At 49.6% G+C, this 17002-nt stretch overlaps 9 protein-coding genes across 9 annotated transcripts, besides 2 other annotated features; all 9 read right to left on the reverse strand.

Annotated features, from left to right (window-relative positions):
- Positions 1-17002: part of a sequence feature (sequence corresponds to BAC RPCI93-28B13) that runs on past both edges of the window.
- On the reverse strand, positions 182-1714 carry Tb927.7.3340 (hypothetical protein, conserved; the record flags this gene model as incomplete). Its single annotated transcript, XM_840864.1, has 1 exon — positions 182-1714. The coding sequence occupies one exon, from the start codon at positions 1712-1714 to the stop codon at positions 182-184; it is 1533 nt and encodes a 510-aa protein (XP_845957.1).
- On the reverse strand, positions 2397-3470 carry Tb927.7.3350 (hypothetical protein, conserved; the record flags this gene model as incomplete). Its single annotated transcript, XM_840865.1, has 1 exon — positions 2397-3470. One exon carries the CDS (start codon positions 3468-3470, stop codon positions 2397-2399), a length of 1074 nt encoding a protein of 357 aa, XP_845958.1.
- Positions 4123-4148: a microsatellite.
- Tb927.7.3360 (farnesyl pyrophosphate synthase) lies at positions 5135-6238 on the reverse strand (the record flags this gene model as incomplete). Its single annotated transcript, XM_840866.1, has 1 exon — positions 5135-6238. One exon carries the CDS (start codon positions 6236-6238, stop codon positions 5135-5137), a length of 1104 nt encoding a protein of 367 aa, XP_845959.1.
- Tb927.7.3370 (hypothetical protein, conserved) lies at positions 7076-8866 on the reverse strand (the record flags this gene model as incomplete). The annotated part of the gene is made up of 1 exon (XM_840867.1): positions 7076-8866. One exon carries the CDS (start codon positions 8864-8866, stop codon positions 7076-7078), a length of 1791 nt encoding a protein of 596 aa, XP_845960.1.
- Tb927.7.3380 (hypothetical protein, conserved) lies at positions 9747-10577 on the reverse strand (the record flags this gene model as incomplete). The annotated part of the gene is made up of 1 exon (XM_840868.1): positions 9747-10577. The coding sequence occupies one exon, from the start codon at positions 10575-10577 to the stop codon at positions 9747-9749; it is 831 nt and encodes a 276-aa protein (XP_845961.1).
- Tb927.7.3390 (hypothetical protein, conserved) lies at positions 10891-11937 on the reverse strand (the record flags this gene model as incomplete). The annotated part of the gene is made up of 1 exon (XM_840869.1): positions 10891-11937. One exon carries the CDS (start codon positions 11935-11937, stop codon positions 10891-10893), a length of 1047 nt encoding a protein of 348 aa, XP_845962.1.
- Positions 12197-13510, reverse strand: Tb927.7.3400 (hypothetical protein, conserved; the record flags this gene model as incomplete). The annotated part of the gene is made up of 1 exon (XM_840870.1): positions 12197-13510. One exon carries the CDS (start codon positions 13508-13510, stop codon positions 12197-12199), a length of 1314 nt encoding a protein of 437 aa, XP_845963.1.
- On the reverse strand, positions 13866-14315 carry Tb927.7.3410 (centrin, putative; the record flags this gene model as incomplete). Its single annotated transcript, XM_840871.1, has 1 exon — positions 13866-14315. The coding sequence occupies one exon, from the start codon at positions 14313-14315 to the stop codon at positions 13866-13868; it is 450 nt and encodes a 149-aa protein (XP_845964.1).
- Tb927.7.3420 (peptidyl-prolyl cis-trans isomerase, putative) lies at positions 15877-16215 on the reverse strand (the record flags this gene model as incomplete). Its single annotated transcript, XM_840872.1, has 1 exon — positions 15877-16215. The coding sequence occupies one exon, from the start codon at positions 16213-16215 to the stop codon at positions 15877-15879; it is 339 nt and encodes a 112-aa protein (XP_845965.1).

Consider the following 17002-nt stretch of genomic DNA (forward strand, 5'->3'; position numbering starts at 1 on the left):
AATCACCCGATGCCTCCTCCCTTCCTGTCGTTTGCTCGATGGGGAAGATAAATGTGAACGACAAATGTGGCAGTCACTTGTGAAGGGTCAAAATCAAAACATACCAATACACCACCAACTACGTCCTCAGCCTGACACCGCACCTTCCCACGCACGCACTCGCATGGGGCACCACACGCTCTCACATCTCGGATGGATGGTGCGTGACGAACACGTGCAGTGGGTCAAAGTCCTCGAGCAAGGGATTAAACCCACTTCGCGTAGTGAAGATAGATGTTTTATCACCCCCGAATGTTTTCCAAAACTGAGGGTGCGACATGCTTGAAACCTCTTTATATGCACCGCATATATTGCGGTACACCGCCTTAAGAAGGTCGAAATCTGTAGGAAAGCAAATGTCGATCATTCCTGCGTTGCCATGCAGGGAATCCGCAGGACGACGGAGGTAAATGTCCTTGGCAATACGCGTCTTGCTTTGCAGCACCGGTCCATTCACGCCTGGGAGGCCTTGACGCACCGACCCCCAATCTACAAGGAAAAGATGATGACGGGGAAAATACGTTGCACAGGTCTCAAGGAAGAGCATCGAGACTGTTGGCAGCCACAAGGTGCGGAACGGGCTGTGCATCCACATCATCTTTGTAATAACTACCCGCAGAGGGTCGTACATGTTTGGCTCGATGCTCGTAAAGGGAGGTGGATCGATGTTGTCACGTCCACCGGTGAGGCACAGTACCTTGAGGCTATGAAACGACTCCTCCTGCATCCAGCGTGCATAGCGCAAGTAGCGAAGTATGACCGGATCCTTCACTGAAAAATACCTCTCGTGAGCAGTGGAAAGATTGTCATGTTGCTGGAAGTGAAACCATTGCTCATTACATACTCCATCGGCACTCAGCACGACACAATCGTGCGGCATACCAGAGAGTAACTCCACGCCGAACACGACGCAGCGCCTACGCTCCACTTCCCTCCAGTTCAAAATGGAGATGTTGTGAATTTTGACATGGTGGTAGTGCATAATAAGACGGTTACGAAGCACCTGCACGAGCTGAGGGTTTATTTCCACCACATGATACTCACACTGTTCGTACACAGAAGGGAAGTGCTCGCTCAGGTAGTCCAGAACACTAACAGCAAGTGCCCCTGAGCCCGCCCCAATATCGTACACAACCAGCGGGTCCCGAGGATCGAACTTCGCTCTCATCATGGTTACCAGGTACTCTGCAATCACCCAACCGTAGTGTGGTTGAAAGAGTTGGGTGGGTGTGACACATGAGGGTGTAGAATCGTGAATCTTCCCCACGTAGCGCTCATAGTCCTGCTGGTTGCGCAGGCTACCAAACGGAATGGGGTCAAAGTAGCCGGTGGTCATGAGTTGGCGGTATTTGCGATACAGTTTTGGGTAGTATCCCCATTTCTTATGATACAAGGCAAAATGAATGAAGTCTCGCATAATCAACTCCGTTCCAAGTGACTCGTGGTCGGCGACAGCCCCACCTTCAAAAACAAGAAGGTCCTCGAATAGTTTTTTTTGTCGCGTCACTCGTCGCTCCTCCTCCTCAGCTGCAAGCTCGTGAAGGCGTGATTCTGACACAGCCTCATTACACGATGACAATATGTAAGGCATCCCACTACCTACCGATGGAAGCACCGGGGTCGAGCTCATAGCAGCAGCATGGGGCCCCACGACGGCACCTGATGCAGTAGTCATACTGCAATCAACAATGTTGCCCTGCGAGACACAAGAAGGGGCGCCATCGCAGCTATTATTACCATCATTTCCCTGATTGCTGTAATGCGGGGGCAGGAGAGCGGCGCTGCCGTCGCCTGGCGTACTGAAGGGACTGCGGCTTCCGGCAGCACCAGCAGCGGGAAAGGAATACCATCGTCTCCCCGGGGATGATGGGATGGAGCGGGGCGAAACCCGAAGGGTACGCCCACCGAGTGGGAAGTACCTCATCTGAGTTGAGCGAATCCACAGAAGAAAAAAAATGGAGGAAGCAAATTAAAGAAATACGAAAACAAAATAAGAAAGAGCAGGAAAAGTGAAAAAATATTAGAGTCGCGAGCACGCACCTTCATACACAAATATACATGCATGTACAGGGACGTAAATTGCTCAAAGGGTTCCTCTCTCAAATCGTGCAGCAACACGCAAAAACAGAGTAAAAGGAAAGAAACAAAGACGCAGCGGCACCGCAGCAACACTCGCTAAATACGGTTTTCAACGCCGAAAAACAGAAAAACAAGAGCAAACATAAAGCATTACGTATGTATATACACGCATGGTCTGCGCGAGAAAATGCACATACCTTGGTTATGCCGCCTCAATTGGATGGCCCCATACGCATGAACACGAGACCACATAACAACTCGCAGTGGTACACGAATGTTCAAGCAATAGGTTCGTTATCATGTGTTTCTCTCTCTAACCGCACACCGCCTTTATGGTCACTTGTAGTTTCCCGTATCTCGCATGTCTCCCCCGGCTGGCTTGTGTCTCTACTCGGGTAGGCACCATCAGTCGCATTGTCCCCAAGGTTGTGGACCCCGATATCGGGAACGGCACCACTACTTCCTGCCGGATTCTTTTTATATCGGCGAAAGTCACGACGCTTCTGGATTGCTAAGCACCCGCATGGCCCTTTACTTCTATCCGTGGCGACGAGTGGCTTTGACTGCTTCGATAACTTTTCACGCCTTTTCGCACGTTTGCTCAGCACGTGTTCGTACGTGGTTCGGCGGGTTAAGCAGAGATTGATATGAAACACTATGAGATTTCCCAATGCGGCCAGTCCAGCAGCGGAGAGCGCAAGTGTGAGAAAAAGAAAAACCATGTACGTCACGTAGCTACTGACTCCAAAACGCTCCTTGAGGCGGTCACTGAAGTCCTGCTTGTGTATAAATGCATTAGAGATGACGTAAATGCCAACGCCGAACACAAGGGCGATAGAACACCATGCTGTGCCCATGAAGCAGCAGAACATGACATAATTCCCCTCCCCTACACACGTGTTCAGCCAACGACAGTGGTGGTCGAAGCCGGGGACACACTTGTCACACACACTGCAGTGTTTGCTGCCCAAAATAACAAAGCGTCTGCAAAAGACGCAAGGCTCAGTACCAGGCGGGGCGGCTTCCTGCACAAGTTCCTCTTGTGCATAGCGTGGAACGTCCGTGGCAAAGACAATTGGGTCCTCAATCCGACTACAGGAAAGCGCTAATTTCAGCGCCGCTGTAGTGAATGTTAAGAAGCCAGAAATGGGGGAAATTATGCAAACCAGCAAACTATCGAGCATCGGAACGTGCAGTGTGAAATGCAGCGTAGCAAGCGTGACAATGACAGACCAAGCTATTACCTGAAGGGCGTCTAAAGGACACTCAAACCCACTGCGCCGCGGCCGTACAGGGCCCCCATAAATGTCAATCCACTGCCCAACAGGAGGCTCACAGCAACAGCTGCACATTAAAAGATTACAAGGACACACCGAACTGTGAACCTTCCAATTTGTTGAAGGGAAACAAGAAGCAACAAACCAGCAGTAACAGTAGAAGATGCTACGGCAAATCCGCCCCCACAATAATTTACGTCTACTCCCCTCCGGTCCCGCTCCCTGCTGTTAAGTGTGCGTGTATGTTTGTGTCGCACTACAGCGTGTCCCCTTTTCCGATCCTGCTACTTTCTTCCACTCGTCCTCAAACAGTTCCTTAGGGTTTAGGTGTACCTCCCCTCACCTTATCCAACTAAACGTCGGGCAATCCAGAGGGACAGTGCTGAAGCAACGAGCAGATGCGGGGCCGATGCAATGGCAGCGCCACGTGTATCCCCCACCCTACTGGTCCTTAACCCCACCTCCCCACCGGCCCCTCCGTGTTATCAAAGAACTTTACTTCTTGCCGTTGTTTTTCCTCTTATTTCGCTCTCTGAGCAACTACTTTTTTTTTGCGCTTTCCGCTTTCCTCACTCTATTCCTCTCCCCCACCCCTTTCCCCAATGGAGCTTTTGATGCGTACTTATGCGGGTGAAGAACCCACCGTATATGCGCACACACACAAACTGATGACACCGTGATGAGGAGCTGATGGTCAAAAATTGGCGATGAAGTCCCAACAGTAACAATATATATATATATATATATATATATGTGGCAATGGAAACAATTAAAGACTGTTACCACACGATCAGTGCCCAGACCAAACGCCCTAGACACTGTCTTCACTCACCTGTGGAGTGTAAAACCAAGAGGCCTAAGGAAAGAAACAGCGACAGTAGAAACAAAAACAGAAGGGGGCGATGAAAGTAATGACAGACATTTGTACAAGTTATTCCCCAACATTAAGGGCACATCGCTGCAAATAGGAGTGAACAATTTTGCGGAAACAGAACATGAAGAAACGGACAAACAATGTTAAACAAGGGGGAAAGCAACAACCACCAGGAAGTTAGAAAAAAAATTCAGAAAAGATGAAGACAGAGGCTTCCCAAGACGCCATCAACGAATGGCAGACACTTCTCTCCCATGTAAATTACAAACATGAGTAGAACGTCGCACGGTTACAGTTGGGTGAGAATTGCGTGCGAACAAGGATGGGTGGTAACGGGAGGGAAGTTAGCGATGACGAATTGCACTCCACACAAAAATAAGCGGGAAAGAGAAAATTAAAACGCCGACAACCAAAGGCTAAGTGGTAGCTCACACTTACGAATGACCCCTTTGGGCCCCCCGGGCCAAGCATAACCCATCGAGACGGCAAGAACCATATAATGAAAAAAAAAGAAAACGTAACCGAAGAAAAAAGTCGATAACCCTACTTCACACGCAGGAAATTCCAACTCGGTAAAGAGCACAGACACACACAAGCACCGGCCACCACTCCATTGTACCGCACGAAACCTTTGTGCCTTCACCGCACCGAGCCACCCGCACACAACACAATTTGTTCATTCACCCCGTCACTCTCTAATGCTTACACATAGGCGGTTGAGTCCCCTCTCCACACCTGCTGCCAACAATGTGCCTCCTACCCTGCACTTTGACAATCGATAGATTTTCCCCCACTTACACTCCCCCCTTCACCTGTGTTTGCATCAACTGCAGGATACGCATTACTACCATCGAGTCGCTGTCCATCACTTCTGGCGCTTGTAAGTCTTTCCCCACAGAGTTTCTACGCTGGCAGCAAATCCTGGTGAGCAAAGCCTCAGTTTCTCAATAAGCTCCTTCACCTGCTCTGCCACCGCAGCCTCGTAGGCTACATAATCCTCCTGCAGATCCGCTTCCTCATAGAGCCGCCTCACTGTGGCCACCTTCTCCGAGTCTCCACTGCCGTAGTTTGCTTTGAACTCAGCAATCTGCGCACTGCTCGCTTTTGCGAGAAATGTTACGGCCAACCAAGAACACTTTGCATCCTGAATGTCAGTTCCAACTTTTCCTAGCCGCTCGGGTGGTGTAAAACAATCCATGACGTCGTCCTGCACCTGAAAGTATTCGCCCATAAGCATGGCCAACTCTTCCGTAACGCCCATGTCAACGGTGGGAAGAGCCTCACTAACAATAAGCCCCATAACTAGTGGTAGAAGGTAAGTGTAATAAGCTGTCTTGTACTTCACAATCCGCTTGTAATTGGAAAGGGTGAACTCCGCGAAATCTGTCGTAGTGGGCTGCGATACGTCGGGATCGAGTTTGTTTGAGTCAAACATTGACGTCACATCGTATAACTGCCCGACAGCTGTGGTGTAATCCACTCTGTTGAAACGACAGAGCAAATCCTGCAAAAAAGGACGGTCTGCAAAGAAGTGCATCGCCATCATGTGAGTCCACGACTTCAATAGCAGACCGTCATTTATAGCACACTGCACCGTGACGCCTGGGTGACGGTACCAGCATGGCTTACCACGCCGCGTGACGCTGTTGTCCATAATGTCATCTTCCACCAAGTAATGGGCCTGAAGGAACTCAATCATCCAACCACAAACACACGCATCGTGTAGAACACGTTTCCGCCTTGCCCCATCGTCTTTTTCACCGTTGTTGTTTGGGCTTAGGGAAAGAAGGGACTCGGCCACATCGATCACCGTCAGGCCACGGTTGTATTTGCCGCCCAAGCATGTGGTGTCCATCATTTTCCGGAGGTATCTGACTCGATTCGGATCCATGTCGAACTTAAGTTTCAGTTCTTCGAGCAGAAACATCTGAATCTCATCATATACCTGCATAAACATTTGCATTACCATTATACTTTCGCTGTGTGCGGTGATACCGCCTCTTGCTACTGTAGTTAAGTTTTTTTTCCTTCTGAAACAGAAGAGATAAATATTTTACAACAAGGAAAACTGTGCACTCAACACCACATCGAGAACACAAACATGTCTGGGGATAACCGCAACGCCTTTCTATCCCCGACTAAAAGAAGGAAAGCGTTAGGCACGTCAATATGCGGAGAGGGGGCACATGTCGACAAAGCAAGCGGTAAAATAATTCTTTAGCTGATAAGTAGAGAGTTTCTTATCTGTAAGCAATATGTTGCACTTCCGGCAAAACTCAAACAGATGCATATACATGGTTATACAGTCACAAGCAAAGACGTATATATACGTGTATGTCTGAGCAATGAAACAGGTATCAAACTCAAGCACGCAATCGTAACCGCGCATGGACCGCAGAGTTTATCGGCGCGCCTAATACCACCTCCTCACCCCTTCATTCGTACAGGTAACAGCCACTTACATGCAGCACACATGGATCGGAGAAAAACAGTGCCGCGAGGGTGGCCATTGAAATGCGTCACACTGCACCGATTGGTACCTCAAAAGACAATGGCACGTCAGACAGCAACGCCTTGTGGGTTGACACACAAAAATGCTTACCCCTATCACTAGTACCCACACGCACGCAGCCCCAAACATACTCCATTCTACGTTTCTCTATAAGTACGGCGTGTCCTCCTACTCCCAATGAACACTCATATTTTGAATGCGGAGCACCGTTTAGCCGAAACATTTGCCCTCTCTTGCCTTTCCTTTCCCAAACTCATATATTTGTTTCCTCATCTCGTCACTTTCCCTGTAGAGTCAGCGGTCACCAACCATCAGGACCGCACCTCCGCCCACGGAGGTGCCACGCGCCTGCTCTGTTTCTTTTAGAAGTATATTAATCTCATCCACAAGACGCAAGCACTCTGTCTTCAATCCAACGAAGTAGCTCTCCCTCCCCTTCAAACGAACAAATTCTTCGAGTGTGAAAGAGGACTGACGCAGTTGCCGCAGGCGTCCCTCAAGTGTGGACATGGACCGGTACGAAGTGTCTTCATTCAACTGCTTGCGCAAAGTGTCGACTGTTCCACTAAGCACATTTAGTTGCTGCTTGCTTGAGTCACGCAGCTTTATCAAGAATGTTCTTTCATTGAGAAGTTCCGTGCGGCGGGCGTCCACGTTGCGGCGCAATCCGTCCATGTCACCGTATTTGATCATCTCTTGTGACTGCTCTTCCATCTTAAGAGCGTGTGCCTGCAGCTCCGCCTTGATCTTTGTGTCCAAGTTCTCCACCTTCTCAAGTTCAACCTTGCGGTCCATCAACTCCCTCTCAAGTCGCTGGTGTGTCATTGTGTCGTGCTCAATCTGGTTTCGCTTTGCGTCTACCTCACTTTCTAGCGCTTGAAGGGCGTTTGGTGACCCTTCTTGTGGCATTTGCTTCTTGAGTTCTAAAGCTTGAGAGATTCGCTCAAGCAGTGTCGCGATGTTCCTCTGCACCTCGGTAATTTTGTCCATCTCCTCCTTCAACTTAGCAGGAAACGAGTCCATGAAGCTTTGCAGTTCGCGGTCCTTTTCCTGTAGCTCCTGGAATGCCTTAATGTTATCCCCACTGTAACTCTTCAACTCTTCATCCAGGGAGGCGCAGCGGTTCTTTGATTCGCTAAGAGCATCGCGCGTCTCATTCACCTGACGTTCAAGGACCTCAATGTCCCCACGGGCCGTCTTCACCTGTTTGATCAAAAGTTGTCGCTCCTCCTCCACAGAAAGCGCACACTGTTTGGTTAACTCCTCCTTCAACTGACGCTTAGATAAAATACCACGAAGCACCTCAGCCGCTCGCTTCTTGTCGGGATCCGTCGAAAGCTTCGTCATCAGTAACTCCTGCTTCGCCGTTAGCATGCGTATTTGGTGCTGGTGGGAAAGAACAGCGTCTGACACATTGAACGCTTCGTCACGCGTTGCCTTGTATAAGCCGAAGTCCTGATTCTCCGCAAGAATACGACGGTCCAAGTTTTGCATTTCTTCTTCCAATGTTTGGGTATTCTTTTTCGTCAGCGCCTCCATTTCTTTGGCATTGAGAAAGAGCTGATCCACTTGTTTACGCTTTTCCCCATTCACCTGGTTTAGCTTTGTTGCTTGGTCCTTCACGCTGCTGGGGTCTTGTGTCGTGCTCTTCTCCAAAGCTAAATTAATATCAGCGAGAGTCCCCTTCAACTTTGCCGCCTCATCCGTCAGGGCCTTGTTCCGCTGCTGCAGTTGCGTGAGAACAGAGCCTCCTTTGACGATTAGTTCCTCTTGTTCGTTGAGACGCTCAATCTCCGTTGTTAGCTCCGTGATTTTCGGTCGCAGTAAGCCAATATAGTAACTGCGATCACCCACCTGGCGGCCTGGTCCTGCGTTACCGGACCGTGTGGCTGCACGCATCCCCTCTAGTGTCACCGGGGCCTGTGCACTCACCGAAACGGCTTGTTGCAAGCTCTCACCCATACCGGCAACGCGGGCACCCCGCATTTGCGATCCAGGCCTCATCTGCGATCCGGGGCGCATCTGCGATCCCGGCCTCAACCCACTCGTCTGGTTGAAATTAGTCCGACCAAATCCCCCCTGCATCTTTGGGAAGTATTGTATTCCGGTGCAGCAAAAGTGACTCCGGTACTCAAGCTCTTCCGTTCCTATTCAAATTGTATTCTCTTCGTCTAGGCGATGTCCAGCTCCGCTTTCCCCTCCTTTTACCAGCGATACTAAACTGTTATTCGCTTTTTATTCCCTGAAATCCCTGGCGGATCCTTCACGTGTTGTATCGTGCCCACAGCGCAAAAGAGTCGAATGAAATGACAAGAGGACTTGTGAAAAAAAAAAAAGAATGCGCCAAGCTGCTTAACCAATAGTGAAGCGGCTGCCAGTCACTCCCTTTGTCTCCCAAGCCACTAAAGCACCACGGGTTTGTGAAATAAGGGGGACACGACATGATGTATATATGTATATATACGTACACATGAAAATTATTAGTGACCACTGAAAATGTTGCTATCTCACCCAGCAGTATTTACCATCAGGGTATCTCCTCACTCGTATCAGTAAGGATTAGAAAAAAAAAAATGGCACACAACATGCTTACTCGGTAGAGGAAGGAAGGTAGAATTACGGATAGAGGGCAGAAATAATAGTCAACAAACCTTCAGGCATCAAAGTCGCGGCCCACAATTACTGCTTCTGATTTCTCTTTTTTAAAACGTTGCCGCTGATTGTGTGAGTGTGTGTTACCTTTATTCGCGCGCTTCAGAGCGCTACCCCACTTTAAAATAACACACAACAGAGGACGCACGGCGGCCAGGAAACTATGCCTTACCTGTCTGTCGACGCATTTTCCGCTCCCGCAAGTACAAGAGAAATACACAACAGCGGAACTGTCGAAATCACCACTTAGTACTGCTCCCACTTCACTTTCTTTTGGAGGCTCTGCTCTCTGTGCAAACTTCGGACTTATCACTCACCAATCCAAATCAGCCGTGCGGACCCGCTTAGAAACGGGCTCTTGCTCCACCTCTTCCTCAATTACAAGCCGCTGCCGCCGTGTTCCACGACCACTACGGTGCACCACCGAAGAATCACCCCTTTTGCCTATTTTTCTATTGCTTTCCTCCATTTCTTCTTCCTCATCCAACTCATCGTCCATCACAAACTCGGGGAACTCCTCATCCTCCTCATCTTCTAACGCTTCGAACTCAGTGCGGTCCTCCTCACGATCGAGTACCCGCTCAAATGCCTCAAGACTGCAATTGATCACGCTGTCATATGTCCCACTTCGCAACCGCTCCAACAGCTCCTTCTCCACTTCCAGTTCCAACCGTGCCGCAGCTTCTGCCTTTGCCTCGCGACGGATCAACTTATCCTCCTGGCGCTTGTTTACGGAAACGTACTCCACCTTTGGCTCTAACAACATCTTTCGGCGCCGCATCAAATACTGCTTAAGTCGCAGCAGCCGGGCCTTGACCTTGTTCACAAGCTTTTGGTCCCACCACTGTAGCTCTTCATCAATCTGAGCAAGCGCACGTGGAAAATTAGCGTCAAGTCGGACTTTCTCCCATTGCCGCCGAGGCAGGTGCGCACGCTCCGCTGTCTTGACATAAAGGTAAAGCTCATCGTCATGTTCGACCACTGTGGCGTATTGTGCGTTTGAAAGGGGGCATACACCACGTTGGCAGAGACCTGTCACGTTGTACGGGTTGCGGCAGAAACGAGCCTTATCGTCGTGCGTCTTAACTTTAAATGAACAGAAAGTTTGCCCCATAACGTTCCACATCGCATCATCATGGTTCATCGCTCCAGTGTACTGAACACACGCGTCGCTAGTGTGTGAAAAAAGCGGCCGTGTACTGGCAAGCAATGGGTGTATGCACGCTGTCCTACGTAGAACCTCTAAACGTAACCTTCGCGGAAGAGAGCCCTCAGATCAGCAAGGAGATGAGAATGGGCGGTTGTTTTCCTAACAAGATAAAGTGATGAAAAAGGGTGATAACAGTTGTCAACTATATGCTCAGACTGATGAAGCTAGAAAAAAAATTGATAGTAAAACCTGTCAAGGCACTTTCCTAGCCTCTAGATGGGGATAAGTCATTTGAATGATTCCCTTATCACGAAGGCACGTCCGTCAGCTGAAACAGTGGGTGTTCTGGTCCAACATAATCTCGAACGGACGAAAGAGCTACAGCGCCAAACGGCACACCGAATGCATGAAGCTTCAACGCCTCCGTGAGGCAGCGCTCCAGGTCACCCGAAAGAAACAAGGTCACAACAAGGGCACAACGGTGATCGTGCTTGTGCGGATCGTCCGCGAGAATTGACCGTAGTCTCTTTTCACTACATACATCGCCTTTCCACTTAATTGTCAAAGAGTGCATCATTCGTTGCGTGGCACATACGCGCGCAGCGTCGCTTTCAAATTCCACGCAAAACTCCTCGTAGTCTCCCCGCAACCGTTGCAAGTGGTCGTCTGCACACCTTCCCTGGACCAGGATAGCAAGACTCACCCATGCGAGGCACATTGCTGTGCTTCCCCTCAGTCTGGTATCACTTCCACAGTTTGAAGACATTGCATCTAGAGTGCCAAGCGCGCGGCCAAAGATTTTCTCTGCATACTCCGCCCGGCCCGTCGTCATCAAACGCTTGCCCATCTCAATCAACCGAGCGATGTCTACTGTCATTCGCTGTCCGACAACTGAAGCCGTATCAACTGCGTCGTCTTGCACTGGCTGTTGCGGGGATAACGGAAGTGATGATACTACGGCAATACTGTCACCACGTTGGTACGAAGCCAGGCGTTGGCATACCAACGCCACCTCAGAAACCAGATTCGCAAGTGGCTGGTGTAGCATGTCCGCAATCTCTCCCCTGTACACAATGAGAAGGAGCGGCGTCCCCTTTTCCTTGCCCAGCTGCGTTCTGGCGGCACCGAAGGCGTCATCGCTACAATTCCACAGGTGCAATCCCAACCTCGTGCCAAACTCGGTAGCGGCGGCCTTAACAACCCGTTCAAAAGCGATCAAATCTGCTGCAGTGACTGCATCAACATCCGCCTCGTAGCACAGTAGCAGGTGATCAAAACTACTGGAGGTGAAAATAGACTGAAAACTATCTACGCTGTCAACTACGGACACGCAGAATTCGCCTAACGATGCCATAAAGTGCCTCAAAAGCAAATAAGCGAGGGTACGCATGTGCACGTAATTTTTGTTCCACAGTAAAATGGAGTATGGGAAAAGCGCAGTGAAGAAGGCAGTCATACACTGTTGTGTAAAAAAAGCACGTAGAAACATATTGAAACTGAGGTGTGGTCCGAAATCACGGCAAACAGTAGCAACTGCGTACTAACGTACTGCAACCGGGTATCCAGCCGTTTTCCTTTTCTGACTTTGTAAGGGAAGCATTATTTTACATGGGTCATGTTGGTGCATCCGCCATACAATCGATCACCTCGTCTGGCAAACCCAACCGCATGTTGAGCACCGGATCCGGCTCTTCTGGAGCAATTGGGGCACCCCTTCCCCCACAGTAGGAAAGAGAGGTCCCCTCAAGGTTACAACCAGGGACTACCTCACAGTGAGGCTCGTCATGGCTCCACGTGCCACGGAAAACGCGGCCATCCCGTGTTTTGATTTCACCCACACCATGTCTCCTGTCATCTAGCCAGTCACCAGAGTACTCAACTTCCCCGCATTGGTACACACCTCGTCCGCAACGCTTACCGCCTCGAAACTCACCCTTGTAGCTACATTTTTTGTCTTGGGAAACAAACTCACCATCGCCATCGTATAGTCCCCTACACCAGGAACCCTTATACATGGACCCGTCGGCGTATGTGCATTTCCCGATGCCATGAACAGCACCACTGCTCCACCCTCCTTCGTACTGAAGCAACTTACTTGTATATGTCCCCGTGCCGTGCTTCCGTCCGTTACACCAATCTCCGGTATAAACATCCCCATTGTAGTAGGTCATCGTTCCACGGCCGTGCTCATAGCCGTTTCGCCACTGGCCTTCGTACCTAGCCCCGTTAGTATAGAAAAATGTTCCCGAGCCTTCGTACACGCCATTCACCCAATCGCCTTTATACGCATATCCCTCACGGTACAGGTACTCTCCGTATCCCCGTATTTGGCCGTCAACAAAATCGCCAATATACAGCCCTTCAGGTTCCGCCAGCTCGCCCCGACCATGCCATTTTCCGGCCAGCCACTTCCCGCTGTAAAGTGTTCCAAAGTTAGGGCTGCAGCACATGCCATTACCATTGCGCACTCCGAAGAACCATTCACCCTCGTAAATATCGTTATCTGCCACTCGGCGCATGACGCCCGTCCCGTGCATTCGGCAACTTTTCCAATTGCCTTCATACATATCGCCGTTGTCAAAAGTAATGGATTGATACCCTTCTGGACTCATTGCCTTCAATCGTTCACGTACAACAATGAGCAGTTCGTCAAGAAGAGCCTGTGTGCGCTCAGATGCACGCTGCTCCACTAACTGCAGCTCCTCTCGCCGCTCATTCTGCTTTCGCAGCAGGTGTCTTAGCGACTTCTTGAAGTTCAAACATTCTATATGACCAGCCTCACGCTCTCTAAATGTCCTCTCAACTTCCTCCTGTGCTTCCAGCGACTGCCGCAGTATCTCTATCCCGCCCTTAGGGAATGTTGGGGGGTTCACGGACGGACAGGAACTCCACATCGGCACTAGGCCGATTCCTGATCCCAAAGCCATTGTGTGCGGACCTTTTTACCTTTGGACCCTGGAGACAAACAAGCAAAGCTGGCGCAGCCTAAGCGGCAGGAAGCACCAATAGGACCTCTACCCAGGCAGCAATGTAGGGAAAGTCAAACACAGCGACAGGTGAACGACACGGAAGCCGCCCCTCAGACAGTGTGATCAACGTCTTCGATTACACAAAGAGGGAGAAAGTATGGAAATAGGAAAAAGGGAGGAAGTAAAGATAGTTTATAAAACAGTAAAAGTGGGGTGGAAGCTGTAAGGTCAACAGCGGATGCGCACGGAGATCGAATGGAAGCTCTTCTGTCAGCTCCAACACGCATACATACCTAAAACAGCATAGACCCATCTATTTGCCACGCATCTGCATCATGACGCTCTTAAATTCTTCAAACGACACTTCGCCATCGCCATCTTCATCTGCTTCGGCAATCATCTCTTGCAGCACGTCATCGCCGGGGTTTTCTCCAAGGAGCTTAGCCACCTCCTTCAGGTTTGCAAACGAGATTTTCCCCTTTTTGTCCAAGTCGAATAACTGGAACGCCTTTAACACTTCCTCTGGGGAGTCCTTCTGTGCCATCCGTGACTTGACCATCCGCTCAAACTCCCCATATTCAATGAGACCATTGGCATTGGTGTTCATCGACCGTACAGTCCGTTCCACTTCATCCCTTGGAAGGTCTCCGAAACCCAAACCCTTCATTGCCAGTGCCATTTCCTCCGCGTCGATAGCTCCGGAGCCGTCCGCATCGAAGAGATTAAACGCTTCACGGATCTGTTCATCAGTAAGCGCCGCCATTGTGGCAAAACAAGCTCGGGCCCTGTTACTGATTATTTCGTTAACAGTGGTGTCCCCTTAAGCGCACACAGCTGCAGAAGTGAATATCTACTTCCTTGGAGAAATGTAGCTCACTAAGATGAAGCACCAAGAAGCAGAAGATAAATCAACGGTTCATATAAGGGAAGGAGAGTACAGCTCCACCACCCACCAGCAACCTAGCGTAAGTACATATAACCGGATAATGGTATGTGGTACGAAAAAAACAAACCCCACACATACAATTGTACCTACTTGGACGACACCAAATGAGGTTAAACCAACCACATGGAAAAAAAAGGCACAGCATGCCCAACTTCTTCGCAGCCGAGTACCCTAACACCACAACGGTTCAACAACACCCTGCCATCCCACACTTATCCTTTTCTTCTCGTTGCACGCCTGTCAAGGGTTCACCTGATGCTTCCGTTTCAAAACGACATGGCGGCTACAGAAAGTCACTAATAATTCACCAGAGATAGCAGATGCGTAAGCAATGGACTTCACTAAACAACACACAAATTAGTGAGAAACGCAAAATACCCTGTCCGCACCCCACACACACCACGCATGAACGCAAACAAACTGACGATGCTAAATCCCGGAGACATACAAGTTGGAAATATAAGCGGAAAAAGAAGCACTCGATAAAACGCACAAAGGATAAACCAATCCCCGCACGAGCGGTTTGCGATCGCATACCCACACCTCCGGAAACGAGGACCACAGATAATGTACGCTAGCACCGGCTTCAAGAAAAGTAGCGGAAGCAGCAACTTGACATCAGGGAGTGAATTGGTGCCAAACCATGTTTGCACTCCTATCCCAAGGCACCGCAGTACAGCAAACAAACATCAAATGACCACATACAGGCAACGCTTCCCGGGGGTCCGTCGGACCGAGATGAGATAACACAAAGCAGACCGGGGGGGGGGGGTTCTGCCTTCCTTTTGAGGGGCGCTTGACAACATCATTCACAGCGGCTGCCAGTTGCGTGGTCGGGGGTAGAGCGTGGTCTATAATTGCTCAGTTGTCAACCGGGCTCGGAGACCTACCATCACTGAAGGCAGTGTCTCAGTCGGCCCGCAGCCACCGTCCACAAGCATGCGCTGCACCGCTCAACGGCAGCAAGCTACACCAAATAACCTCCATTGATAACTATTGTACGACCCCACACCATCGGGAGCCCACACCTCCTCTCAACATCCCTGTCCCACTTTTGCTAACAAACAACAAAACAAAGGGGGAACAAGACTTTACCCATATAACACAACGACCCTAAATTTTGGCTCTCACCCCCGGTATTCCCAGCAGTGAGTAGCTCTGTGGATGTCACTTAAGCACAGCCTTTACAATGACAACCTCCATTTATTTCACACACTCACCAACACCCCCGCACATACCCGTACGTCATGCAGATTACTTTTTCGGGTGCTTCAGCAAAAGTGCAAGACACGAGGCACGTATTGATTATAACAGGAGCATTTTTTCCCTCCAGTTCTCAGATAATTTTACATACGCAGCCGCAGCGCTACCACAATTCTCAAACAACATCCAACAGCGTGACCTCAAACACAATGACAGTGTTAGGAGGAATTATGCCAGGGAAACCAGTTGACCCAAAGGCCAGTGATGGAGGCATGGTGAGCCGACTGCGCTCACCCTTTGACATCTGCACAATTCCCTCGTCCCAGCCTTTGATGACCTCTCCGCATCCAACACGGAAAACAAACGGCTTCCCCCTTTCAATAGTGGAGTCGAACTTTCGACCATCAGGCAGATATCCAACATAGTCCAGTGTCACGATACTCCCCTGACGCGGTATCGTTTTGCCATCGCCCTCAATGATCTTGTCCATCATAACGCAGTCATTTCGCGACATTTCCGCCCTACCGATTGGTTTGCTTCAGCTCTAGGTAAATAAAGTCCACTTCAAAGACTTGTTAGTCTTCCCTATAATCGTTTTGTTTCTAGATTTCCTCCTTTGGAGGCAAATTACCTCACCTGACGATTGCTCTCCCTCTCTCTTTCTCTCTATTCGAAAAGAATTCGATTTGTAGCCTAATGCACTACTCTGTTATTGCCTTTTACTTTATTCTATAAAGGCGATGGGGCTTCTTGCTTTGTTCCACGCAAACTACGAATCAATAACAAGTGACTAGGTAGAGGGAGGGTGAGTTGTTTGCATTGGAACGCTCTTCGTTTCAATGCATGCAAAGAAACACTCTGGGAACTGTTTACTTGCCCCTCCAACGCTGTGAACACCCATTCGCCTACGACTCTGCGTCGAACAGACGTAAAAATTGCATTATATCCGAGGAACGGCAGATACCCATCGGGGTGCAAAGGTGCGCCATTTTTTCATGAATACACGGTACGGAGCTTTAAAAAAGGGTCATTGCTCCAGCAGGAATGGAGTCTTATCATCACCAGCCAAGTAGTTAACACGATGAACACGTTAACGAAGAAGAGATTTTAAAATATAATAAGTAGGGAAAGTGTTCAGTTGAATATTCACCTGAACGGTGGCTCCAATCGATACGGCCGACAGTTTGCACACAGTTAGATAGAGTCCCACACCGGAGGTGCGAACCATAGCGTTAGGCCCTTTTTTTTTAGAAAAGGGGTTTAACTCTCGTGTGGTAAGCTCAATAGTCCTGCCAAACGAG

This window comes from Trypanosoma brucei, chromosome 7 (genome assembly GCF_000002445.2).
Source record: "Trypanosoma brucei brucei TREU927 chromosome 7, complete sequence".
Classification (NCBI taxonomy): domain Eukaryota; phylum Euglenozoa; class Kinetoplastea; order Trypanosomatida; family Trypanosomatidae; genus Trypanosoma; species Trypanosoma brucei.